A 26284-nucleotide genomic window follows, 5' to 3' on the forward strand; every position below is an offset into this window, starting at 1 on the left:
ATCCAATGGTTGTATCTGAACTTGCCCTTTTTGGTTGTTTTTTTTTTAATATTATGATTTTCAAGTGAAATAATTTTATGGTTGTATTTGAACTTCCTCCTTTTGTTTTTTTTTTCTATGCTCTTGCCCTCATTCTCATTTTAAGTGAAATAATTTTATGTTTGTGAAATTAATTTTATGTTTTTTTTTAATGTATAAATGTTCAGAAAAATAAATCACAAAGTTATATATAAAAATTAACCCCCCCCCCCCCCTCAAAAAAAAAAGTTAAACCGTTTTTAAACAATTTAATAAAGTTGTGGATTCAAATTTTGGGTCTGCAGAGTTGGGGGTAAAATATGTTTGAGTCATGGCAATAAATAAATAGTTGTATTTTGATGGGGGAAAATTTGGGTTTAAGTCCTCTCGGGTTGGAGATGGCCTAACTGGGAATCTAATAATTTGGGTCTCAATTTCATTTCATAGAAAGAGAGGCTAAGACTAATATTAATCTTTAATTATTTACAAGGAGATTGTCTTAATTTTGATGTTAGATCGCTTTGTTATTGTAATGGCTCTTTGTGACTAGTAGATTTTTTTGGTTGAATTATGAATGCAATTCCAAAATTTCCCCAAAAAAAAAAAAAAAAAAAAACCTAACGTTTACATGACTTGGTGGCATCTTCTATCCATATCATTTATTTTATTTGAAGGAAAATGCTTGTCTCAGGGAAGTAGGAACTCCAATTTTTCTGTCAAGCATAGTTTGACATGTGTGTATAAATTTTTCTTTTTGTGTTTTTGATAAATTATTTTTGTATGTGCGATTTATAAGAAGTTGAAATGCCTACTTTCAGGAAAAGAGGGAAGCAATGTCCTTATTTTAATTATCCGTCAACGAATTCTTTAAATCAAGTAATATTTCATAGTCAATTGGTCTGCTATCAAAGGCGGATCCACGTACAGGCTGGAATCTCCAGCCTAGGGCAAGATTTAAAGTTACCAGACTTTGGTGCAAAGTTGTACAAAGTTGTCCCTAATCCCACAATATTAGCCTACCCTTCTTTGCCACATATTGTCTCTTGGGTTGCTTTTTATCTTTTAATCTAATAAACCAATCAAATTTTGCTACTTTTACGTCTTTTGCCTTCTCTCCTTCTCTTCTTCATCTTTTTCTCTTCTACTTCTTTCTTGCTGCATTTCTCTTTTTTCTTCTTCTTCTTTATATTCGGCTTATTTTATCTTCTGCTTCGTTCTCTTTCTCTCTTTGTGTGAATCATTGTTCGTCCCCCTCTATCTTTCTCTTACGCTCACCACTCCCCTCACCGACTCTCTCAACTTTACCTCTCTCGACCCTCCATCTCTCTCAACTCTCTCTCTCTCTCTCTCTCTCTCTCTCTCTCTCTCTCTCTCTTAACATTTAGGTTCTAGTTGTTAAATTTTAATTGTTATGTTAGGTTTTTAAAATTTAGGATTTGGTTGTTAAATTTTTGGGATTTTTTCTTATGCATTTGAAAGAAAAGTTGCTTATCTACTTGAGGTTCCGCTCAAAACATCAGGGTGAGGTTCTCTGCATCTCAAGGTCAGAAAGAGGAGAGAAAATGAGAAAGGGTTTGTTTTATTTATTTAAAAAAATGATGATTTTTAGTTTTTAAATATTTTAAAAGATGTTATGTTTTTATTAATTTTTTTTTTTATACTTGGAGTCACCAAAGCCAAGAAAAATGTTAGCCTAACCCTAACAAAATTTCTAGGTCTGCCATTGTCTGCTATTCTCCTAATTAATTATGTAAAAAATTAAGGTGTTTTTAATTTGAATCTGATACTTAACTACAATCTGATGACGTGGACAAATCTTCCACCTTGCAAACGTTTGATACTTAACTACAATCCGGCCATAAAAAAGTGATCCATGCAGAATGATAAAGATAAGAAATCTTTTTTTCTTCCGTTGTATGAGCCATATTACGGTAAGATATAAATGTAATTTCTTAGTCATCAATTAATCTAAGGTCTATCAGTTACAAATCAGCCCAGCTAATTAAGCTTTATACCATGAAACCGCAACGACAATAACTATTAGTTTTTTTAATTTTTTTAATTTTATATATATACAAAAAGCTTGTTAATTTCTCCAAATTTCCAATATGCCACCCATTAAAGCAACTTATAATTTTTATTTGTTCCAATGGTTGGCAGACATAAATATATAATTTCCTACATTTTGTATTGTTTGTAGTTGAGACATCGACGTAACGCAGCTAGCAGCTCACCATCTCTCCTTTGCTTCCAAGCCATATTACTATATGGAGGATCCCAAGGAACCTGTCTGTCAAAGCTACTTTTTTCTGAAGCCTGAAGAAGCAAGTTTCCTTGAGCTCCTTTACCTCCTATGTTCATCTGATGTTGGAAAAAGAAGATTCATCGAGATCGAGTGCTCGGAAGAGGACGTGCACAACAAGGTCACAGAGTTTAGGCGCAGGTGGGTAATCTTCATCTCTGTTGTGCTGCAATGGAGCTTGCTTTTCTTCAGAGACCCCTTGGCTCGGACGGGGGACGTGTTCGACAAGTGGCTGAATATTATATCAGCCAACGGTGGATTGCTCATGTTCTTCATAAACCGGCTAAAAGGTAATTCAGCTCTAATTAATTTTCTTATAATAATATTATCCTTAATTCTTTGTATCAGTCTCCAGCTTAATGACAGTTTGTGCATGCATGAGGGAGGTTTGTAATTGTTTTTCTGAAAAAAGAAAAACGGACATCATTAAAACCTTTCCGTTTGTAATTGTTTTACTTGATTTGATGGGAGTTTACATTGTGGACTAAACTTCCCTCAATTGATTCAAAAGATGATTAAAATGGTTAAGAGTAGTTATTCTTAGGTTATGTGTTTGAATCTCCCTCCTTCAGTATCATATGGCCACACACACAAAAAAAACCCTAGCGCAATTGAGAGATTTTTACTGGTCAGTCAGTACATACAGCCAAAATGGTGAATGACCATATAGCTCAAGAATTAAAACATTAACTTAATTATGGCAACCAGATGGAGGGAATTAATTATGTGATTATGTTGCTAATTCTGCTGTTTAATTTATAATTAAATGAGTAAAACGGGCGGGAGTGCAGGAAAGGTGGTGAAGCCAGATTCATTTACATCCGAATTATCGGTGGTGGGAAATGTTGATTGGCGAATTGAATTGGACGACAACATAAAACCAAAGGATACAAGATACAAGGGGGCACTGTCCATGATGGTTGTTAAATGGTCGTACGAGAATGAAGACCTCTTTAAAACAGTTGTCAACGATCACTGGAAGGTATGTCTTCACTGGTTTTTCCTTAGAATAATGCTAAATTCACCGAATTAATTCAGTGCTCTTTCTCTTATTCTTAAAAGGATTGACAAAAATTGTTCTTTGTTCCTTTTGATGACGATGAAATTGTTTTTTAAGCGATTAATTAATTCTTTGGAGTGCGCAGATGAAATTCTTGCGGTTTTACAACTGTTGGAATGGTAAGTAAGTAAGCAGCAAACCCTTGCATTTTCTTTAGACAATTTATATGGTTGTTTTATTATTATTTTTCCTGAGGAAGACAATATATATAAGCTTTCAAAATGTTATGCAGATTACCTGGGACGAGATTCAACACAAGCTTTCTTGTTCCAAGACACAACATCTGACCCCAACTTGATCGTTGTGGCATTTAGAGGCACCGAACCATTCGATGCCGATGAATGGAGCACAGATTTTGACATCTCATGGTGCGAGTTCTCTGGAGTCGGCAAGGCACACAGCGGCTTCATGAAAGCTCTCGGCATGCAACCAAACTACACCTGGCCCCTTGAGCTCAAAACAGAGCAAGTCAACGTTGACCAACCTCATCGGTTTGCTTACTACACAATCAGGAAAAAGCTGATAGATTTGTTGCAGGAGAACAAGAGTGCCAAGTTTATATTGACAGGCCACAGCTTGGGCGGGGCATTGGCTGTGATGTTTGTTGCTGTGCTGGCAATGCATGGCTATGAGAGAGAATATGAGTTGTTGATGGAGAGGTTGGAGGGGGTGTACACTTTTGGACAGCCTAGGGTGGGGGATGCGAAATTTGGGGGGTATATGAAGGAGAAGCTACAAAAGTATGGTGTGAGGTATATGAGATATGTTTACTCCAATGACTTGGTGGCTAGGATACCTTATGATGATAACACTCTCTTCTTTAAGCACTTTGGACCCAGCCTCTATTTCAACAGCTGCTATAAAGGAAAGGTTACTCTCTCTCTCTCTCTCTCTCTCTCTCTCTCTCTCTTATTTGGCATATAACGAGTGTTTACAACTGTTGTTACAATAACTAATCACGTGATCTGTACGTATTTGAGGATTATTGTGAGGTAAATGATGTATATATATGTTTTATGCAAGAAGTTTGTGAGAAAAACATTAGGCTTAATATCACAAAATAAGGTTAACGAAACTATCAGATTGCATCCTTAATTTTTTTTGTGTCATTCGTGGTCCTCAAGATTATTATGTGTGATCACAAATGGTCTCTGCCATTAGGTTCCGTCAAAAACTCTATTAGTTTGCTGATGTAGCCTTGAGGTTCACGCACCTATCACAAATGGTCCCTGCGAAATTTTTTAATTTTAAATTCATAAAATTTGGATTTTCTTTTTTAAATTATTTAAAAATATATATTGTATTTTAAATACACGTGACACTATATTATTGGAGTTGTAAGCTCCACATATATGCCACATCAACAAATTAATGGAGTTCTTAAAAAATAATTTAAAATTCATAAAACTTAAAAATGAAAAAACCAAGGGTTTAGGGTTCATAAATGGTTCTCAAGGTTAAAATCCTTCAATAAATGGTTTTTTCATTTTTAAATTTTATGAATTTTAAATTATTAAAAAAAAACTTCATTAGTTTGTTGATTTTGCATATATGTGGAGCCCACGTCTTCAAAAAAATAATGTCACATGTATTTAAAATATAATATATATTTTTAAATAATTTAAATTAAAAAAATAAAAAATTTCACATGAACTATTTGTAATAGGTGCGTGAACCTCAAGTATGTTTTATGATATATACATACGTCAGCAAACTAACGGAGTTTTTGACGGAACCTAACGGCATGAACCATTTGTGATCGCACATACTAACCTTGAGAACCACGAATGACACAAAAAAATCATTAAGGATGCAATATGATAGTTTCGTAAACCTTAAAGACGTTTTGTGATATTAATCCAAAACATTATATACATCTTTACACTACTTATATGACCAACAATGCTAATTAAACATTTTGGTTCGAGCTAGGTTTTGGAGGAGGAACCTAACAAGAACTACTTTAATCCATTGTGGGTCATACCAAAGAGCCTGAATGCAGTGTGGGAGCTGATTAGGAGTTTCATACTTCCTTTGAGAAGGGGTTCGGAGTACAAGGAAGCATGGTTTATGAGAGCCCTTAGGGTTGTTGGTTTAATACTTCCGGGATTGGTGGCTCATGCTCCTCAAGATTATGTCAATCTTACACGATTGGATCCCTTCCATCACTTGCAAACCCTAATAATATTATTCCTCAAGAAAATTCAAAAGTCGATTGATATGCAAAGATTTATAACAGAATTGTACGTGAAGCTCAAGTAGATGATTGTATTTCCATTTGTGCACAAGCTTTCATGGGGTGTGAAAAAAAAATTAACGTAGTATATAATCTGAAGTCTTTGATTTACATACACACAGAAGCATTATTAATCGCTGAATCCGCAAGAATTGCTTACTAGGGTCCTAGTTATCTAAAAGACTGAACCTGAGGTTTTGGTGCTTCATGCCACTGGAAAACTGCGTTGACACTGATTTAGCGTGGAAATAGTAGCTGCTAACTGCTATACACCATTCATTTATGTTCTGGATCCTCCGTTGTTCATTTACTTAACCTGGAAAGATATGCAAATGGCTGTCAGAATCACAAAAGGTTTCATATATATAGTTCATTAGGCAGATGCCTTCCTACCCAATATCAGAGGCTGTCATTTCCAGTTAAACTGCATCAGCAGCTAGTTTCATTGATCCCAACAGTTATATTATACATGGTACAGACCAGAAATTCCACAATTTTCGAAAACTTTCTTACTTCTATGGTCACATTATGTTAAAACTTTATAATTTAAAAAATCAACTTTCAAGAGACAAATTACCTTGTTGTATAGCCAAGTGGAGCAACAGGTGGCTAGATGAGGAGTCAGAAAGCATGGCATGTAAAACAACCACTCAAAGAACCCATCTGACGAGTTATACGAATTGATACAGTTCTATGTGAGGTCCCTGCAACTTGTGCTTGGTCGTTTAACACGGAGCTTCTCATGTCTTGAGCCTTCTTCTGAGCCGATCTCAACTTGTTCATGATTTTATCCATGGATGATGATCTCTTCTTTTCCAGCTTCATCTGAAACAGATTAAAGTAAAAGTCAATATTTGCGGAACATATATACAAGAATGGAAGTCTAGAGAGAGAGAGAGAGAGAGAGAGAGAGAGAGAGAGAGAGAGAAACCTCTAGTTTCCGTATTGCTGCCTCAGCTTTCGCCTTCTGCAGGTTCTCCCAAGCAGTGATTTTGGCTTCCTCTCTTTTAACTCTGAAGAAAGACAACAGGTTGACATTTCAATATTAGTATAGATATGTATCAGTCCACATTTTAAAATATCACATCATTTAATGATATTGATCATAAATCTCTATATTTTCGACTAGTGAAAATTAGGCAGGAAATTTGACCATACAAAAGGCCAACCAATCAATATTTATTGAGATCGCAATGTACTTTTAGTGTATGGAAAAGATAGGAATTTACTCTTTGGTTATGGCATTTTCTTCAGAGTTCAAATCAATCCAATTTTCCATACAAAGTTTTTGACACTCTCAATGTATTTTTCTTTCATCTTCTCAGAAATAAATAATGCACAATGGTAAAATTGCATGGCAAACATACTTTGAAATGTTCTTCGATGAGTCAGAAAGATCCCAAGCAGCAGACCGAGCGTCTGCATCTTTCTTTTTCCAATTATCAATAATATCAGAGCCCTTCCCAGGTACTCGGGATTTATGTTTCTTGGACCACCTTGTCACAGTGACACGGTCATCTACCTGCACATCCCTGACTTCCAACTTCAAAGAAGGGGCACTCTGCACTTCCACAATAGGCAGGCCCGAGGAACTGGAGGCAGAGTAAGAAGGCCCTCCTGTGGGAGATGAGTGAGTGCTATCATCTGGGCTCATCTGCGTTGCCATGTCCCTTCTTGAAACTGCACGAGATACATTGGTAGCTGCATCCTTGACCCCATCAGGTCCATCAAACTTTTCATCTGGTGTTCATGTAAACAGACCAAAGACCATCCAGAAATGAGTACAATAGTTCTAGCAATTGTTACACCAAAGACCTAAGTCCATTGTTCAGGAAGTATATACACATGCTTAACATATTTCTAACATGGTAAATAAATCAGCTATGCTAATTATACATTCATGTAACGAATCCAGTTACTATGACTACGAGAATCCATTGTGATTTACTTGGCTCAATTAAGAAAGTAATGTCTAGTGGAAACAAATATAACACTAACCTTGAGAGCCAGGCAGTGAAGACTGCTGGTCCAGCACCTCAGAGCAACCATGCACACTAACCGAACGGGCAATGCAAGGTTCAGCCCGGGTTGTAAAGGCTCCATTTTGGGCACCGGAGTGGAATGCCAATCCGTCAGCTGATATAACACCAGCTGAAAACGGAGAAGCAGCCATGAAATTGCTCACATTGGTCCCATCAAACATGGGCATTGCTGGCGAGTACAATGAGTAATACGCAACCCCAGGAGGCCCAAGTGGACCACTCTTCGATTTTGGCCTCCTCTGGGTCTGCTGACACGACGGCCTCACCACACCATCACCCTGAACCGGACTGAAAATCCACCTCTCGGCATCTTCCCATTTCGACGGCAATGTCCTCCCGTTATTAAACGGCAACATTGAAGCCGTCGTATTCTTCCGACCCACGTTGGTAGGCGCCGGAACTCGCTCGGAGCTCCAACCCTTCTGAACTCCGAGACTCGTGTTCCGGTAACTCGGTGTACCGGGACTCGGGAAATTCCCCGATTTCCGAGACGCCATGGAACTCTTCTTTATGTTGCCCAGTCTCGGCGAGGAGACAGAGGCATTGTTCAAATCCAAAGAAGCGGGTCTCGGCCTGTCTAGCTTCTTCGAGAAAGCTTCAGATCTGGAGCGCCGGTCCTGGCATTCTATAGAAATACGAAAAAACCCAAAAGGGTGAAGCTGAGAGCTCAATCTGGTTCGAAATAGATTGGACTAAAATGGTTTTTACCTTTGATGGCCAGAGAGAAAGAGCTCCTAGCCGAATCGAGAACTAAATCCGAGTCAGTGTCTTCCTTTTGAACTGCATAAGCTCGAAGCCAAAAACAGTGAGCAAGTGAGAGTTTGAAAATTGAAAAACTGAGCAAAAGCGGAGAGGAAAGCGACGTCGTATGGTTTCTGAGCTGTACCTTTGGCCTTTTCTGCTTTTGTGGAGAGACGAGAGTGTTTGATGCTGCTGGTGTGGAAAGTTAGGCGCCTGCTCGGATCTGGATCGCGATCTGTACCGCTCGAGCTTTCTTCAACGTGGTGCTCATGTGCAGCCGAGTTCTGCATCACTCAAATCATACATCATCAATCCATGTGCATTCATCATCATCATCAACATCAATTTTTACAGAAGAAAGCAATTAAGCATGCAAATCGGAAACTTGAAAGGCCGATTCGGCCGGTACCGGAGAGATCTCGGAGTCGTGGTCAAAGGCGTCGGAGGCGAAAGAGCAGCGGTCAACGCTGGCGGAGGCTGAAGAGAAGAGACTGAAGTTTGACTCGAGGGTGAAGATGACCGAGTCGGGGCTCGCGTCTCGGACTCCGAAACCCGATCTCTGCTCCGGCATTTTCACTTACATATCGCAGAGAAGAAGAAACAGAGAGAATCTGAGAGTGTGAAATGGCGGGGATTAGAAGTAAGGGAAGGGAGAGTTGTTTATTTATGGGATTAATTAAGGCAAATCACGTTTAAGAGATTTTGTTTAACGAATCCAAAACACAAAGATGAATTAATTGAGGTTGGATTTTGATTAATTATGCGACTTTGTTTTTGTTCATGATTCATTTCATCCAAATAAATATAAGCTTATCCAAGTGTGGGCTCACTCACTGTGTTTGCTTTGCGCCTTTTAATGTTTGGGTCGTCGTCCTCAGTACGTTTGACTACGAGAAAATGATAGTAGTTAATTATAGAGGGAAAAATGAGACTGGATGTCAGGAACTGGGTCCGGGTGTGGGGTAACATGGACTTCCGGTGTGTAACTTTTGAGTGACATGGATTTTGAATTGTAATGATACAATTGACAAATCAATGTTCTTTTCGGTGAATGAATTTCACAATTGATTTTAATTTTCCCGCCCTTGATAATGTTGTCTGATGTGAGTAAATTCCACATTGAGAGAATGTTTAAGGCTTGCATTATATTGCATAACATAGTAATTTATGTGTTGTGATTTTTTACGTAATTGTTATTTGGTTTTAGATTCAACGACATATGTTTTAGATAATTATTAGTCTTAAATATTTAAACTGTTAGAGAATGAGCCAATGTATATTAAGTTTACACCATTCTTTACGTGCATGTTCATCTACATGCAGAGACGCATACCAATAGGAATAGAGAGACGAACATATAGATTTCCCCTACCCTGCACCAAAAAATTTAAACTATAAAAGAACAAGTCAATAATGTATATCAAGCTTACAATATGTGATTTGTAATACTTAATAATATATGTTGTTACAGTGGCAAAGCCAGGATTTCATATGTGTGGGGGCCTCTTACAAATTATAAAAAATAAAAAATTCAAACTCACAATACATACGAAAAAAAAAAATATATATATATATATATATCAAAATTTCACAAACTAAAAAAAACTTAGGTCCCTTCATGCATTCATATTATATATGAAAAAAATGTTATTTTATGTAAAAAATATTGACTAAGTATGAAAAATGGTTTTTTGGAATAATCATTTTCTCAAGATAAGTTTTGGCGGCTTTTATTTCTTACACATCAAATAAGAAAACTTGATTTTATGGAATTTTAGTATGAAGTATATATTGACTTAATGAGCCATCATTTTTAGCATAAATCGTATTTTGCACTAAAATCGATTTTTCATATTTTGATTTGGTGGGAATTTGATTTTGTAGTATTTTTATTTGAATCTAAATAGGGGGTACTTCCTTATTTACATTATAAACTTAAGTAAATGGAGTAATATAAAAATAAATGAAAATAAAAGGACAAAGACTTGAATGTTGAAAATGAAAATAAGGTGATCTATACACCTGGAATCACCACCAGCTGAGTAAAGGATTTAGTGGGGGCTCGGGACCACACTGGTCCCAGTGTGGCTCCACCCCTGTGCTGTTAGCACATTAGGTTGTATAATATTATTCATAGACGCCCTTCAGGGACGGACTCTAAGTTTGGCTAACTTGGGCTATAGCCTAGGTGGCTTTTTTTTTTTTCCGCCCAAAAAAAAAAAAATCATAACTCACCCAATTTAAATAACTAGCCTCATTTAATTCTCCTCATTGAACCAAAAAAAAAAAAAAAAACAAAGAACTCACACACAACACAACACATAGAAAAAAAACGTGGTCATTAATTCTCCTCATTTAATTTAATTAACGTAGTCAATAAAAAGATAAGAAAAAAAAAAAAGAATTCACACACAACACAACATGTAGAGAAAAAAGAAAGAAAAAAGAACTCATATACAACAGGAGGAAAAAGAAAAAGAAAAAGAAAGCACCCTGCACTTGCACATAGAGAAATAAAAAAGAACGCTCTTGTTGCTGGTGCACTCACCTTCAAGACTCAATTCAAGTGAACCAAGTTCATATATTCGTGAGTTAAGCTTCTCTTAATTTGTTGATGTTTTAATTTGAGGAATTTTTTGGAGTTTATGAAGTATCAATTAGGATTTGCAATTGAAACTTATGAATTATAAATTAGGGATTTGCAATTGGGGCATATCAGTTTCAGTTTATGAATTATCAAATAAGATTTGTAATTGATTTTATTGTTCTTGCTTATTAAATAGGTGTTTGTTTTTTTTTTTTTTGGTATTATCAATGAAATTACATGGTATTGTTGAGTTTTCTATCTACTTAATACCTTTGTACGTAAAGTAAATTTAGCCCATCCCATTTTGAAATCCTGCATACCTTCATACATTTGTGAATACTGTGGGATTCACCTTTTGATATCTCCTCATTTGGTTACAAATCCAAGGTCAGTGGTGGTCATTATCGTTGAAATTATAGGAGAGTTGATGTAAACCAAGCAATACAATAATACAGACAACCCAATGTCATAGATTAACAGGACGAAGTAGGAAACTGTTTGCTTCTTGTTTTTTATTTGTCACAGCAAAAGGCAGCCACGGGTTGGCACTTGGTAGCTATATCCAACATCTTTATGTCCACATCACCAACCAAGGTGACCCATATTTTATAGGCTTATTTATTGTAGTGACTTTTGAAACTTTGGTATTTTGTATTTCACTTTGCTCCCACCTTTATCTCCATTAATAATTTTGTCAGTTTGATGCATAGTTATTTTAGTCTTTTTATCACAAGAGATGATGTGTCACATGAAGAGCCCATTTTTTTTGTTTAAATAAAATAAAATAACTTGTTTAATTAAAAATATATATAAAAAATAGAAAAATTAATAAATAAAAATCTTTCTTCTTTATGCCTCTCCATCTCTCTCTCTCTCTCCCCTAAAATTAACCAAGGCTTTCCAACAATTCTCTCAAATCAAATCATCCCCAAATCCCATCTTTCAATCCCCACATTCAAACCCAAAATTCCCTCATTCTAAACCTAAATTGAAACATTTTTACTCAAAATCAGATGGACAGACCCTAAATCACTAGCTTTTCAAATAATAATTCAAAACAAAAGATAGAAAACCATGTGGACTAAGCACTCCGATGTTATTTCGTCCATCCAAGCCCATGACGACAACTCCGTTGTCGCCAGCGTTGACGGGTTGGTATACATTAGGTCGGTGGACGAGACAATCAAAGTGTGAAAGAGAGAGCAGACGTTGCTGAAGAAAGAAGGCGCGGTGGTAGCACTCATCGTCAAAGTCTCAGGCTCGATTGTGTACTGCGGGTCCTCTGACGGTATGGGTTGGTATGGCTGGTGGTGGGTTTGGATGGTTATGGATGATGGTACGGTGGTTGGTTGCAGAGAAAGGAGAAAGGAGGAAGGATGAAGCCATTCTTTGGGGATAAGGATTGATATTTTATTTTATTTTTTATGTTGTGGAAATTGGAAGGAAAAAGCATGGAGGAGTGCAGTGCCGAAGCCAAGATTTCATGTGTCTGGGGGCCTCTCACAAAATATAAATAATAAAAACTTCTAACTTACAAGACATCAAAACATCAAAAATCTTATTGTCTATATTGTTTATTCATTACAATCATAATTGTCCTCGATGAGTTTTCATATTTTGAAATCATTGCATAACAACCTCGTAATCTATACTATTAAAAATGTCTTTCTCACTATATGCAACCAAACAATCATTCATCCACAAATCCCCCATTCGATTGCGTAACCGATTCTTCACAATATTCATAACAGAAAATACTCAATCTACACTTGCAGTCGCAACAAGTAGGATTAGTGCTAGTGTCAGAAGCAAGTACACTAGGGGTAGATCTGATCTTCTTTTGTCTCAACCATATTTTGCGCAAAGATCAGTAATTGATTCTTCACAATATTCATACAGAAAATATCTCCAAATCCTTTTCCTTTTGGTAATCTACACATAAATTGAAAGACCCATTAAAATCAATAGTAATAAAAAACTTGATAATATAATTAGAATTTGAGAAAAAAAAACTCACAAGCAACTGGCTAGATTGGTTGTGTTTATGACCCAAGAAAAGAGAAAAAAGCTTAAGTTTATTGATTTATATAAGAAGGCAATATATAATTATAATAATAATTTTAATCCTTTTAAGAATGGGTAGCTTATGGTTGTAGGAAATTGGCTGGTTAATAGGGCCCACATGGTAATGTACTTTTGGCTGTTGGATATGGCCCATGTCGTAAGTGACATTTAAAGGGGAATATTCAATTGAGATTTTAAAAGATTATTTTGGGATAAATAAGTTTTGTGGTATTCAACTAAAACTTTTAAATAATCTAAACAAGTCTTGTGGTATTCCATTAAGACTATTATGATTTTTAAATAATAGTGTCGAAATCTAGTGGTATTCAATCAAGACTTTAAACAAGTAACAAAAAGTTTTATGGTATTCAAAAATTTGCTAATTTCAACATATTTTTTTAAATGTGAGATTTTGTGAGATTTTTTAGTGGGAGGTATAAATATCAAGTCCTATCTCAAATCCCACCCTAACCCATCAGATTTTTCATGTGGGATATATATTTTTTTCTCTCTCTCTACCTGCTGAAGAAGATGAACAACAAAGCAAGCAGCAAGCCCAAGCCGAGCTTTTCCCAGACACCCACAAATTGTTAAACTCCTTGGCTCCAAGCCAAGGCACATGTTCCCCGGCCAAGAAACCCAAAAAACCCAATATTCCAACGTAAATCAGAAACAGAAAAGAGAAAGTAGAGATTTGACCTGAAGATCTGGCATGGTAGGTGTTTGTGATTATGTCCCAATGACCCAGGTTCCTTGTATTTTGAATAGTGCTTCCTTTTTGGTTGTGTTCCATCAAGATTCATGAAAAGAGAGCAAATGTATTTTTGGAATGTAATTAATAGGTGCATTCTTTGCTCTGTGTCTAGTGGAGCAAGCAACATAGAAAACTATTCCAGTTAGCTTTACTACTAGTGAACCTGCAGGCTGCAGCTACCTAGTTTGCTTTGTATATATCTTATGCATGCTCAACCGATTTCAAGGCAAGTTATTTTTTCTCATTATTTGACGATGTCTTGATGCTGCGTGTTATTGTTCAAATCAAATGGTAATTGTATGGGGTTTGGAGGAAGGAATGAAAAACAGAAAACACAATGACTAGGAAAAGGGTGATGATAAATTAAAAAAAAAGAAAAGAATAATGAATGGTTTCTTGATATACAACTTGGCTAGATGGTTTGCAGTTTGCCAACTTGGTTAGTATGTCGTCCTATTAGTCAAATATATGAGGGTGCATGTGATGTTATTGTTGACCTTTCTACACATACCAATAAGGCTTCAAACCTATCTTCCTTCTCAAATGCAAGTTTTCTGCAAAAGGAAATGAAACTAACGAAATAAACAGCTGCTTGAATATGAGATCTGCACTGGATTAGGCGGAGGAATCAACAAATTGCTGTTTATTTTGAGCAATCTGATTCCGATTCTGAGGGGACTTGGTGCTGGACAGCAGAAAGTGAAGAATGCCATCCAAGGCATGTGATATATTGTGTTTGAATTAGTATAGTCTATGGCATGTGTAAATAATTTGACTAATTTATTACACAATGCAAACTACGAAAAATGATGAATAGATAAATCCATATGATCTTTCCAAATCTAATCAATTCTATGATGTAAATCTTTAAAATCCAAAAGTAAAAAATCTTGATTATAGAAATTCATTAATAAAATCCTATAAATCATTACATTCTGCTTAAATCCAGTGGAATTTTTTTTAATCCCTAAATAGTCTTTTAAAATCCTAATTGAATACACACCCCTTAGCTTAGAGGAAATTGGGCTGCATACTAGTACTTTATTTTTTTTTATAAATTTTTTTTAGTGGGGGCCAGTGCCTGCATTGGTCCCCGTATTCCTCCGCCATTAGAGGAGTGGAGAGAGAGGTTGGGGAAGCCGCTTGGGCAGGTGTTGCTCGGTAAAGTTGGATCTAAGTAGGATTTATTTATTTATTTAAAGCATAAAGAAGAAAAAAAATTATTTATGTGATTTCCCCACTCCAATTTTATCCACTTATACTCAATTTTATAACTAAAAAAGGAGTGTCAGTAGATAAAATTGGAGTGGGGAAATCATTACCCTTATTTTTCTATATATATATATGTATTAAATTAAAGAATTAATTACATTATTTTATTATTTTATTTTATATTTAATTCAATTTGAAAAAAAAAGTGGGCCCTTCACATGACACATCATCACTTGTGGTAAAAAGACTAAAATCGCCATCCCACATCATCAAAACTAACAAAGTTATTAATAGAGATAACGTTGGGGGTCAAGTGGAACACAAAATCATGGTCAAGGGGGTTAAGTGGGTCACTTTAACTTGGGGGGTAAAGTGAAATTTGATTGAAGTTTTGAAAGCCACTACAGTAAATTAGCCTATTTTATATGCTATAATTTGTCCTTGTCATCTGCAAGGCAGTATGTAAATGTAAGCAAAATTGTACTATAACAACCTAGTATGTTGCCTACCCATTTGCCTTATGAAAAAAGTTGGCCACTCACTCTAAAGGGACTAAGCAATGCAAGTTGACAAATCATTATTATATTATTTATTTTTATCTTTTACTATTATATTTTATAGAAAGTAGGTGAGAGAATAGAGATGATATTTTATTATAAAAAGCAAGTGGGGCCCAATATTCTCTTTGAAGTAGACAATATTGCATTGTTGGAAAGAGTAGGTATATTTTGCATACCCATTTTGCCTTTTCCCTTGGAGCATTAAAATGCTAATGTGGCAAGGCAAATGAGGTTTGCCTACTATTTTGTCTCTTCCCTTGGAGATGCTCAAACCTTCTAAATTTTTTTTTTGGAACTGCTTTGCTTCTTTCTCTATAATTCCTGTAAATCACGATTTAACACGTGCAAAAATACTTCATCAAAAATATAAAAAAACTTCTACATACATGCCATACTGTCATTGATTGAAGTTGCTATCAATTTGAAAAATAGGAGTTGCTATTTTTCATCACCGTCAAATCACACTTGGGACAACAAATGGATATAATTTGGTTGGTTTATATATAATTTGCTAGGATGGTTTGCTGGGGTGGGTAATTCAAAGTTTATGAGAAAATTGAGCCATAAAAGGGGGGAATATTTTGACTCTCGAGAAAGAAGTCGAGCCATTATTATGTCCAAACCCACGCCAATGGGCCATGGCAGCTACACAAACCTGAATCCGTGCCGCTCAAACCGGATTTATGCAGCTCACAACATGTTACAAAATCCGCATATGCTCCTCCACTGTTTTTAATGGAAAATTTCCAAATCTGACTGAAAAAGGTTATCAACAACAAACCTCAAGAACAAGTAAATCTGAACTACGTCTATAATCAAGTCAGAGGGTAAAAATAACGTTTTCTTGCAGTAAAAGTTATGTATGTATTTCAATCAGAACACAGCTCATTGATACATGACTGTTACTTTTACAACATGACTTGAATTGCATCACACTAGTTTAGATGACTGTACAATAATACAGAGCTGAAACTTTTCATCTCACCAATAATAGTTATAGAGTGAAAAAAGTTCAATTGCATGCGGCTCCGGCCAACACAAGGCAAATGGTTTCTGCGATTCAAAATCAAAACTGCAATTGCATTAACGTGCACCCTTGAAAGCTGCTCAATATTCATCTCTTATGAATAAAGCTAAAACTATCATTGTCTTCCAGTCATGTCGCTGAAGTAAGCAGTTATTCCCTTCAACTTGCCAGTCAAAAAATTTTTCTCGACCTGAAACCAAATACCCCGACACTCAGATTAGAGTGCCATACTCTATTTGGTCATAGATTACAGTAAAGAAATTAACAATATTCGTGGCCTAACAATTACAGCAAATGAAAACATGAAATTGTTATTCTCAATCGATGGGTCTCCCCAGTGGTGGAGTGTGGGGACAGAGTAAAATCTACCTACTGTCAAGAGCTCACCCCCAAGTTCAAGCCTCAATGCCGTGTTGCTTTGCCAACTAATAAACATGTACCCAATGATCTACCTCTTTTCTTTCTTGGTATGCAGTGATTTTCCTTTTGTCCTTTTAGTTATGATCACTTTCAGATCTCTGAAGGATTTTCATTCTGTCTTTAGTTTGAAAATGGCTCCACAATCTTTTTATTAACACAACTACTATTCAGCCATGTGATAAGAGGGGTGGTTGGGGCCAATAAACTTGAAGGCAGTTTGAATTTGAAAAACAAAAAGATAAGAAAGTACCTCTAATGACCATGGTCGACTCCCTGATAAAGCCAACTCTGCTAATTGGTTGAGATCAACATTTCTCGGAAGAAACATGACAATCCTAGAAGCAACTTCTTTTGCAGTGTTAAAGAGAAAATATCTGCACAATGAGTATGAGTAATAAAGGATGAGAAAAATTGATAGATTTCAAGTCAGGAATTTAAAAGAATAACAACAAAAAAGGAAAAAAGGGGGAGGAAAACGCACCCATCATGTGGCTTAAGCATCCTAAGGTCATATGTCTTTACTTTTGCATAATCAGGTCCTCCCCACGGAGGTGACAAAAAGACTGTGTCTGCCTGCAGTAAAAGGAATATTGATAACTGAAGAAATTCAAAAAAGCTAAAAATAAAAAGTCAAGTATATAATTTGTTTACTAAAAACCTAATGACTTCAAGTATGATTATGTGGCATATTAGGCACCTATTACATAAACCAGCAGAGATAATTCTAAAAATTATTCAACAAAACTATGATAGTGTCAAAAACTACAGCAATTCAGAATTGCCACCACCTAGCATTGGGTAATCAATAGCAAAACAACGGAAATGCCAAAAACCTGCTGAACAAAATATTGTCAAAGGTACTCCTCTACAAATACAACCGAGGAAATCTACCAAAACACAAGGTCTAGTAAAGCATAACAGAAAGCATTTTGCAATCCCAAACATACAAAATACAACATTGAAAATTGTTTTAGTACCTTCAGCTTTGGTGCCAATTCGAAAAAGTCCCCCTTTATGAAATCAATCCTGTCATCAACCCCATAGATGGCAGCATTATGGTGCGCATAATCAATCTTCTTTGGATCAATATCAATTGCTATCACATGTTTGCTTCTGCAGTATCACATGTATATGAAAAACTAAATAAATAAAAAAGCAGCAGCCTGGGTCCTGCCTAAAATCTCAGACATCAGTTCATCAATTTTAAAGGTACTAAAATTATTCTTTATCAGTCAACTAATTAATAAAATAAATAACGAAAGAGTACTGGATTGGCCAATTGAACTGAAAATATTATAATGTAAAACAGGTGGTCAAACTAGCATACAATTAATGTTATGCAATATATCCATTAAAAACACGTTCTTCATCAACATGAACCACTATTATGCATCATAACATGTCTCAATCTGTTTAATGTCAACAGTATGAACGCAGAAAGTAACCTACTGGGAATTTTGAAATGATAATGTCAGTGAGATGAAAGAACACAAGTCAAGGGATGAAAATCAGTGAGAATGTCAGCTAGAACTAAACCTCTCAAGGGATGAAAGAACATTATCAACTATTAATCATCTATTTTGATGGTGCCTCCCCTAACTGCAACTTCAGAATCAGACGCTTACTTGAATGCTTGATTAGGCCAGAAGTTTTTACTACCAAATATACATCAGTACATGCATAGACACACTAAAATGCATGCAGGCACGTAAATATGCTTGTGTGCCTGTATTATGTACCTAAAAAATTAGGTCTTCTTTGATAACTGAACTGTACTTAAAAAGTTATCATTCAAAATATATTTTTTGGAATTAGTAGTTTCTAGTCTTAGGATCACAAGATCAGACCCACTGTATAAGATAACACTTTCCAACAAGTTTTTTCCTTAACATAAGATTCATCACGTTTACCAGGAGGAACTTTGGAACAACAACAGAAAATTGTAAGACATTCACTGTATTACTCACATATGTGCAAATTGGATGGAATTCCCACCAACTCCAGTAAAACAGTCAATGATGATGCCACTACCACAACGTTCTGCATGATGCCTAGCTAGAGGCTCTGGAGTAACAGAGAACCATCCTTCCTCATCCATTTTTATACCATCATCGTATCTGGAGAATAATAGGTATCTCTGACACCAATATTTGCCAATATCAGCTGAAAACTCTTTGAATAACCCTTGAAAAAGAAGTTCTGCAATACGAGAATGGTTCATCAGAGAGGATGCAAATGCAGAGAAAAAAATAATATATAAATGCACTAATAGTAGCAAAGAAGTTAACTAACCTTCATTAGATAATTTCCTCTGAATTTTCATTCTTCTCATTTTCTTTTTCCGTTTTACTACAGAAAGGTCATGATGCATTTCCATCTCATTTATTGCAGGAACTCCAGTTCCTGAATGCATATTAAAATCTTCAGAAACTTCTTCAGTGTATGTATTGGACAAGCTGCAAACAAAAAAGTAGTAGACAAAAGTTCATATAGGTTTCAGGAAAACAAAACAAGCTGAAACAGCGCCAATCAAGGCCTTATTTTGAATTCTACCTGCTCATATCTAATATTTGAAAGGCGTCATCACCTTCAAAATCTTCAAGAGTTTCCTCACAAGAGTTAATTTTACTAGGTTCATTATAGAGATCAATAGTATTTGGTTCATCAGTTTTTTCTGCAAGAATTGGTTCCAAATCATTTTTGTAGACCTCATCGGCAACCAACTGCTTGGTATTATTTCTGAAACTGTGAGCACCATCCAATGAAAGGTCTCAGGTCGTCATTTAGTAACATTATCAATAGAAAAATGAATTTCAATGGGAGAAGAAGCAGATATAAGAAGATAATATACCTAGCAAGGTCCTGGACATTTGATGACAAGTATGATGCGTTTCCATCATTACCGGTGTTATTGCTTTCATTAAGTTCAACTGAATGTTCCAGACATCTGCTTAGACTGACAGTTGGCAAAGTTGTATCGGACATAGAATTGTCAACAGTGAGTTCAAGGCCCCCCGAGAGCTCACAATATGGCTGACCCTGTGAAACATCATCACTGATTGCTTCTTCAAATGATTCAGTTTTACTCAAACCACATAAATCTGTTGTCTCTAAATCAGTGGTAACATTCATATCAATTACTTGAGCAGTCATTTCATTTGACTTATATGTAGTGTCAACAGTTGATATATGTTCCATGCCTTGGGGTGGGTGCCATGTCGAAGTACGTGTTCTGATATTATAGAAGTAATTTCTCATGTAGTAAGAATCCCAATATACCATCCAGTCTCCAACATCACCGTTGTCCTGGCTGTCAGTTCCATCATGGTCAAGCACTTCTGAACATGTGGAATATGAAACTGATTCAGAAACACATGGTTTCTCGGGGACATAATCCTCGCAAATCTTGGCATCTTCTGCTTCATGCAAAGTCATCAATGAACACTCTAAGTGATCATGCTCCATTAATCTTTCACCTGGTTCCTGGCTAATAGCAGCATCTGTTGAGCAGCTTCCTGAGAAAATTCCATCATTTAAATCAGTAGTGCTCGCTGAAATTTTCATTGTGTCATTGACCACAGCACTGCCGTGTAAAGAATCACAATCCTGGCCATCATTACAAACAACACCCAATATTCCATCACGATCTTGTTCCTTGGAAGCATCGCTAGTAATCTCAGTTGAACTTGCTGGATTATCTCCTTCAACAGAGAGGCTCTGAAATTTAATGGCATCCGCTGCAACATCAGAGGAAGATGATTCACTTTGACCCATCATTGACATACAACACAAAGAACTGCCTGTGTTACCATCAAAATTAACGGGAGATACAATCTTCCCCACACTCACTTTGGAGGACTCCAGTGCTTCCACCACATAGCCTTGGGAAGTGACTGGATGCTTCAAGCGCATACCCTTTTTTTTGCCTTCCGCCTTTCTGTTCCTCTTCTGCAAATGGGTACAAATCAACAGACCAAAAATTATCACTTGTCCTTCTGGTAGTAGATGCGAATGCGGTTTAAGCAGTATTTTATCTTCAATTGAAAGACATAGTTCTACATAGAAATGTTAACTTACTTCCTTATTTGTGAGGAATGAGACTGGAAGCCCCAATGCATTCATCTGTTTAGTAAGCTCCATATCCTCTGGCAAAGTTCCACACTCTGAAACCCAGAAATTCCCACTAAAACTTATATAACCAATTGAGAGTAGAGACGCATAACTTAATTATAGCGTTAAATGAAAGTGAATAACTAGCCTGAATCCAGAAGGTTTGAGCCTTCACCACTACCATCGCGAGCTGGTTTCTGAAATTACAGGGCGAGATTCAAAGCATTCAACAGAAAGTCTCAAGCTTTCAAAAAGAAAACTGCAATTGAGCTAAAAAAACCAAAGACTTACAGTTTGTCCCATGGAAAAGGACCTGTCTTTCGTCTCCTTCAAACCATCGTCCCTGCCAAAGCATACGCGGACTTAGAAAACCGAGTAATCACGGTACACAGAGAGGCAATGCCCTAATATTTGGTCAGAGAGAAACAGAGGCAAAGAGACGAACCAGAGAAAGACTTCGGTGAGCTTCAAGAGAGAGCCGAGAGCTGTCATGGCAGGACCTTGCTCTTCAAGTTCTACCATAGTCACCATGGCCGCAGAACAGCTTCAAATTACTCGGCGTCCTGCCTTCTATAGCACCGCCGCAATATTAAACGACGCCGTTTCGCGCGGGAGGGAAATAAAAAAAGAAAATATTTATAAAGCAATTTCTTTCTTTCTTCATTTGTATTATAAAAAAAAAGGCAAAAGACAAAGCGAAGACACAGACACGCAGCGAAAGCAATTGAGGAGAAACATGGAAGACGATGAGATAGAGGAAGGGATGCTGGTGGAGGAAGAAGCTGTTCAGACGCAGAAGAAACCAGAGAAGTCGCCGTACGAAATGCTTCAAGAGAGCAAGTCCTCAGTTGAGGAGATAGTGACAAAGATGCTCGCCATTAAACAAGAAAACAAACCTAAATCGGAGCTCCGCGAGCTCGTCACTCAAATGTTCCTCAATTTCGTCACCCTCCGCCAGGTTCTGAAGCTGTCTTAGGGTTTCCCAATATTCAAATTTTAGGGTTTTAGGGTTTTTGTTGAATTTTGCGTTTTGTTTGATTGAATTTGCAGGCGAATCGTTCGATCTTGCTCGATGAAGACCGAGTGAAAGCCGAGACGGAAAGCGCGAAGGCACCGGTGGACTTGACGACGTTGCAGCTCCATAATCTGATGTACGAGAAGAGTCACTACTTTAAAGCCATTAAAGCTTGCAAAGACTTCAAGTCCAAGTACCCAGACATCGAGCTCGTGCCTGAAGAAGAGTTCTTTCGCGACGCCCCTGGCCATATCAAAGCGCCGACATTGTCAAACGACGTCGCGCACGACCTTATGATGAAGAGGCTCAATTTTGAGCTGTTTCAGCGGAAAGAGCTCTGCAAGCTTCATCAGAAGCTGGAGATACATAAGAAGGGTCTGTTGGAGACGATTGCGAATCGGAAGAAGTTCCTGTCGAGTCTTCCTTCGCATCTGAAGTCGCTGAAGAAGGCGTCGTTGCCGGTGCAGAATCAGTTAGGGCTTCAGCATACCAAGAAGCTCAAGCAGCACCACTCGGCCGAGTTGCTTCCGCCGCCTTTATATGTAGTTTACTCTCAGTTCATGGCGCAGAAAGAAGCGTTTGATGAGCAAATTGAGTTGGAGATAGTGGGAAGTGTGAAGGATGCTCAAGCTTTTGCTCACCAGCAAGCAAATAAGGATACTGGTAACTAATGCTCGACTCTTAATATGTAGTTATGAACATAAATTTGGATGCTTTCAATGGGCGTAAACTTGCCCAGATGAAATTAATCAATTTATGAGTGCTGTGGTTTTTGTTTTTGGATTTGGTTTTCAGTCTGCTCAGTCTAAAAATAAAAGAAGAAAAAAATAGTTAAATACTAATGTTATGTAATGGAACAGGCGTTTCAACCAATGCAGAGGCTAGTAGGCTGGAGGATGATGCACCAGATGAAGAAGATGATGGGCAGAGAAGGAGAAAGCGGCCAAAGAGGGTTCCAGTCAAGCAGAACCTTGAGCAATCAGGGGTATATCAAGTTCATCCGCTGAAAATCATCCTTCATATTCATGATGATGAGGCTTCTGATCCAAAGTCTTCAAAACTTATGACCCTCAAGTTTGAGTATTTGTTGAAGTTGAATGTTGTATGTGTTGGAATTGATGGATCCCATGAGGCAGCGGAGAATAACATCTTATGCAACCTATTCCCAGATGACACTGGCCTTGAGCTTCCCCATCAGGTAGTAATGTTTTCTTCTTCTGTTTTCTTGGTGGTCTTTGGTTATCTATGTGCCAGTTTAAGTCTTATCCCTCTCCATCCTCTTTGTCTCTCATTCTGCCTATTCTATTAACAGTTCATATAGTGCTCATATTTATTTTGTACTTATTGATGCAGTCAGCCAAGCTCATTGTTGGTGATGCTCCTGCCTTTGATGAAAGGAGAACTTCCCGTCCATATAAGTGGGCTCAACATTTGGCCGGAATTGATTTCTTGCCTGAGGTGTCACCTTTGCTTGCTGCCCCTGAAACTCCAAGTGGTGATACAGCTAAACATGATGTTATATCTGGTCTGTCACTTTATCGCCAGCAGAATCGAATACAGACAGTTGTACGAAGAATTCGCTCCCGGAAAAAAGCTCAGATGGCTCTTGTGTGAGTCACTGCTCAGTATACTTAGCATCTTGTATCATCAAGAACATTCTAGATAATCTGTAGGATAAGGATACTACAATGTGATCAAATCAGAATGTTAGCTCTAGTGGTTTTGTTCTACTTGGTTGTGACTGCTATTGGCACATCTTTTGGTATAAAGTAGCTAGTTTTTGTGTTGTGTGTGTGTGTGTGTGTGTTTTATTTTATTTATATTTTTAATTCCTTGTCCGTTTCTTTGGAACTTAAATCTGCTCTATCTGTCTTTAACTTTTATGTGTATTTGACGGTTTTTCTTTCTATTGGGAAGTCTCTTAGTGTCTTATTTGTGAGTGTGGTAAGGTATGCCCTATGTTGAGAAGTTGGCATTCTTTGATTGGCTTACAGGGAACAGATTGAATCACTTATGAAGCTTAAATGGCCTGCTTTGTCTTGTGAAAGTGTTCCATGGGTTTTGCATACCCCTTTGTGCAAATTGCATGGTTTTTCACCTCTAGGACCTCCACCTAATCCGGCATCATCTTTGTCTGTTATAGATAAGGAGCAGGGTCAGGAACCTATGGATGTTGATTTGGTTGGACGTTCTGGTTCTTCAAAGGAAGAGCTGGAGAGTATGAGGGAAGATGGGGAACTTCCGTCTTTGGTTCCAGTTGCATCAGTTTCCAGTGATAATAAACTTGCTCACCAAAAAGGAGCTAATCTTGACCGCTCCAGGCGGCTGGCTTTACTTTCAAAAAGTCCTCCTATCAGCAAGGCAAAATCGCTAAGTTATAAGAAACATGATGAAGATTCAGATCTTTTGCTGGATATTGAGAGTGATCTTGACGAACCAGCACATGTTGTGCCAGAGGAAGAAAATGGAGTGCCTATTGAATGCTTTGAGGTTGCTGGAAACTCATGGATGGATTTTGGGGTCAGAGAATTTTGTCTTGTTTTAACCAGGAGTATAGACACGGATAAGAGGAAAGTGAAGTTAGAAGCCAAGGTAGCTTATAATTCATCCAATCATATTTTGTCATACTTTGCGCCAAATTTTCCATTATTTCTTATCATTTCTGTTATGGCAGATTAAGATCAGCACGGAGTATCCTTTGAGGCCTCCTTTTTTTGCATTGAGTCTTTGCAGTGTATCTGGAGACAACCATAAAGAGAGCAATGACTCTGAGTGCTATAATGAACTCCGTGCAATGGAAGCAGAGGTAAGCAGTTGACGTAGCTATCATTTGTAAATCAGTAGGGGGTGGCATTTTGTTCTGGGCTCTGGGTTCTTCAGGACATAAGAGAAATGAGATGGCATAGTAGTTTTCTGTACTATATTTGCTCCCACTTGAAAGATTTTTAAACGCAAATCAAGATTAAGCATTTTCTGCTGAGTTGCTTTCGGTGAAAGCATATTAACATCTAGTTTATGAATTATTGTTCCTATTGTCTCAATCTGTCGTTCAAGTCCAGCACCTTCACTATTTAACCATCTAGGCTGTATTTATTTTATCTGCATCGCAGCAGTATGATGACCTTTTCCTTGTTTGTGGTGTATTGCTTAGGACTACATATTTTACTTCTCTCCTGAATGGGCACTGTAAATTGACAATTTCCTTTTGCATCTTGCAGGTCAATCTGCACATAGTGAAGATGTTACCTCAAAGTGAAGAAAATAATATCTTAGCTCATCAGGTTTGTTGTCTGGCAATGTTGTTCGACTATTACATGGATGAGGCATCCCCGTCTTCTGAAAAGAGACTGAGCACTTCTGTGGTTGATGTTGGTTTGTGTAAGCCTGTTATTGGTCAGCTTGTTGCCAGATCTTTTAGAGGAAGGGATCGCAGGAAGATGATATCCTGGAAGGACATGGAATGCACTCCTGGCTATCCTTACTAGACTGAGTCTCGATATCTGAATATGAAAAAAACTGTTGCTGCTGGACCACTGGAGCAGCCTATCAGCCAGATGCTGGAAGAAACTATCGGAGGATATTTATTTGATCAATTCAATGGCAAAGAACTTTTCTTGCTCATTCAAAATGTTATTCACCTGTTCAGTATTATTTCACAACTAAGCATGCAAGGTTGACAACGACCATAATTTTCTGGGATCATCAAAATGTATCTCCTATAACTGATGAGTGTGGAGTTTATGAAGAGAGCATCAGTGACCTTTGGGTCCACTGGGACAGCATCTTTTCGGAAATAGATTGAGCAACATTTGGGTGGCACCGTGCTCAACCGGTAACTATTTCTTGTTTGAAGAGATCTTCTGTTCATTTTGCAGCGTGAAAATTAAGCTGTCTTGTTGATCTCAAGGCTAAAATCATATTTGCCTTGTCATATTTAAACTTGTAAAAACACTCATGACTGTAACAAAGAGATTGAAGATTGAGGATTGATTGTTTATGTTATTTTGATCTTTGTGCATACTTCTCTTGATTATTCACTGGATAGTATCCTTCCAAACGGAGATCACGTGACATGAGTTCTAGTATATTTTACGGCATCACTTCACAGAACTGTTTTCTGGATGCAGAAACTACAG

The 26284-nt window shown here is 37.1% G+C and overlaps 4 protein-coding genes across 6 annotated transcripts; 2 read left to right on the forward strand and 2 right to left on the reverse strand.

Moving 5' to 3' along the window:
• The first annotated feature begins 1474 nt into the window (after positions 1 to 1474).
• On the forward strand, positions 1475 to 5668 carry LOC117615134. The gene is made up of 6 exons (XM_034344146.1): positions 1475 to 1561; positions 2219 to 2610; positions 3112 to 3302; positions 3466 to 3499; positions 3613 to 4250; positions 5313 to 5668. Exons 2-6 carry the CDS (start codon positions 2286 to 2288, stop codon positions 5640 to 5642), a joined length of 1518 nt encoding a protein of 505 aa, XP_034200037.1. The 5' UTR covers positions 1475 to 1561; positions 2219 to 2285; the 3' UTR covers positions 5643 to 5668.
• Positions 5614 to 9284, reverse strand: LOC117615133. The gene is made up of 8 exons (XM_034344145.1): positions 8809 to 9284; positions 8545 to 8683; positions 8367 to 8438; positions 7615 to 8283; positions 6984 to 7356; positions 6548 to 6629; positions 6194 to 6441; positions 5614 to 5932 (listed from the first exon to the last, which is right to left on the reverse strand). Exons 1-7 carry the CDS (start codon positions 8968 to 8970, stop codon positions 6238 to 6240), a joined length of 1701 nt encoding a protein of 566 aa, XP_034200036.1. The 5' UTR covers positions 8971 to 9284; the 3' UTR covers positions 5614 to 5932; positions 6194 to 6237.
• A 7120-nt stretch (positions 9285 to 16404) lies between these two features.
• On the reverse strand, positions 16405 to 21688 carry LOC117624032. 3 transcript variants are annotated; one of them, XM_034355165.1, is made up of 13 exons: positions 21579 to 21688; positions 21425 to 21476; positions 21282 to 21330; positions 21101 to 21186; positions 20873 to 20971; positions 19875 to 20740; positions 19577 to 19768; positions 19316 to 19479; positions 18991 to 19222; positions 18001 to 18136; positions 17505 to 17596; positions 17274 to 17397; positions 16405 to 16793 (listed from the first exon to the last, which is right to left on the reverse strand). In XM_034355165.1, exons 1-13 carry the CDS (start codon positions 21662 to 21664, stop codon positions 16719 to 16721), a joined length of 2253 nt encoding a protein of 750 aa, XP_034211056.1. In that variant the 5' UTR covers positions 21665 to 21688; the 3' UTR covers positions 16405 to 16718. The 3 variants fall into 3 exon arrangements, with proteins under 3 accessions (XP_034211056.1, XP_034211047.1, XP_034211040.1); XM_034355156.1 differs by having other exon boundaries at positions 18001 to 18049; positions 19875 to 20971; XM_034355149.1 differs by having other exon boundaries at positions 19875 to 20971.
• Positions 21689 to 21816: 128 nt separating this feature from the next.
• LOC117624023 (THO complex subunit 5A) lies at positions 21817 to 26154 on the forward strand. The gene is made up of 7 exons (XM_034355138.1): positions 21817 to 22091; positions 22184 to 22811; positions 23009 to 23346; positions 23502 to 23758; positions 24143 to 24740; positions 24823 to 24954; positions 25367 to 26154. The coding sequence occupies exons 1-7, from the start codon at positions 21870 to 21872 to the stop codon at positions 25631 to 25633; spliced, it is 2442 nt and encodes an 813-aa protein (XP_034211029.1). The 5' UTR covers positions 21817 to 21869; the 3' UTR covers positions 25634 to 26154.
• Positions 26155 to 26284: the final 130 nt, after the last annotated feature.

The sequence above is a fragment of the Prunus dulcis genome, chromosome 1 (genome assembly GCF_902201215.1).
Source record: "Prunus dulcis chromosome 1, ALMONDv2, whole genome shotgun sequence".
In the NCBI taxonomy this organism is placed as follows: Eukaryota; Viridiplantae; Streptophyta; class Magnoliopsida; order Rosales; family Rosaceae; genus Prunus; species Prunus dulcis.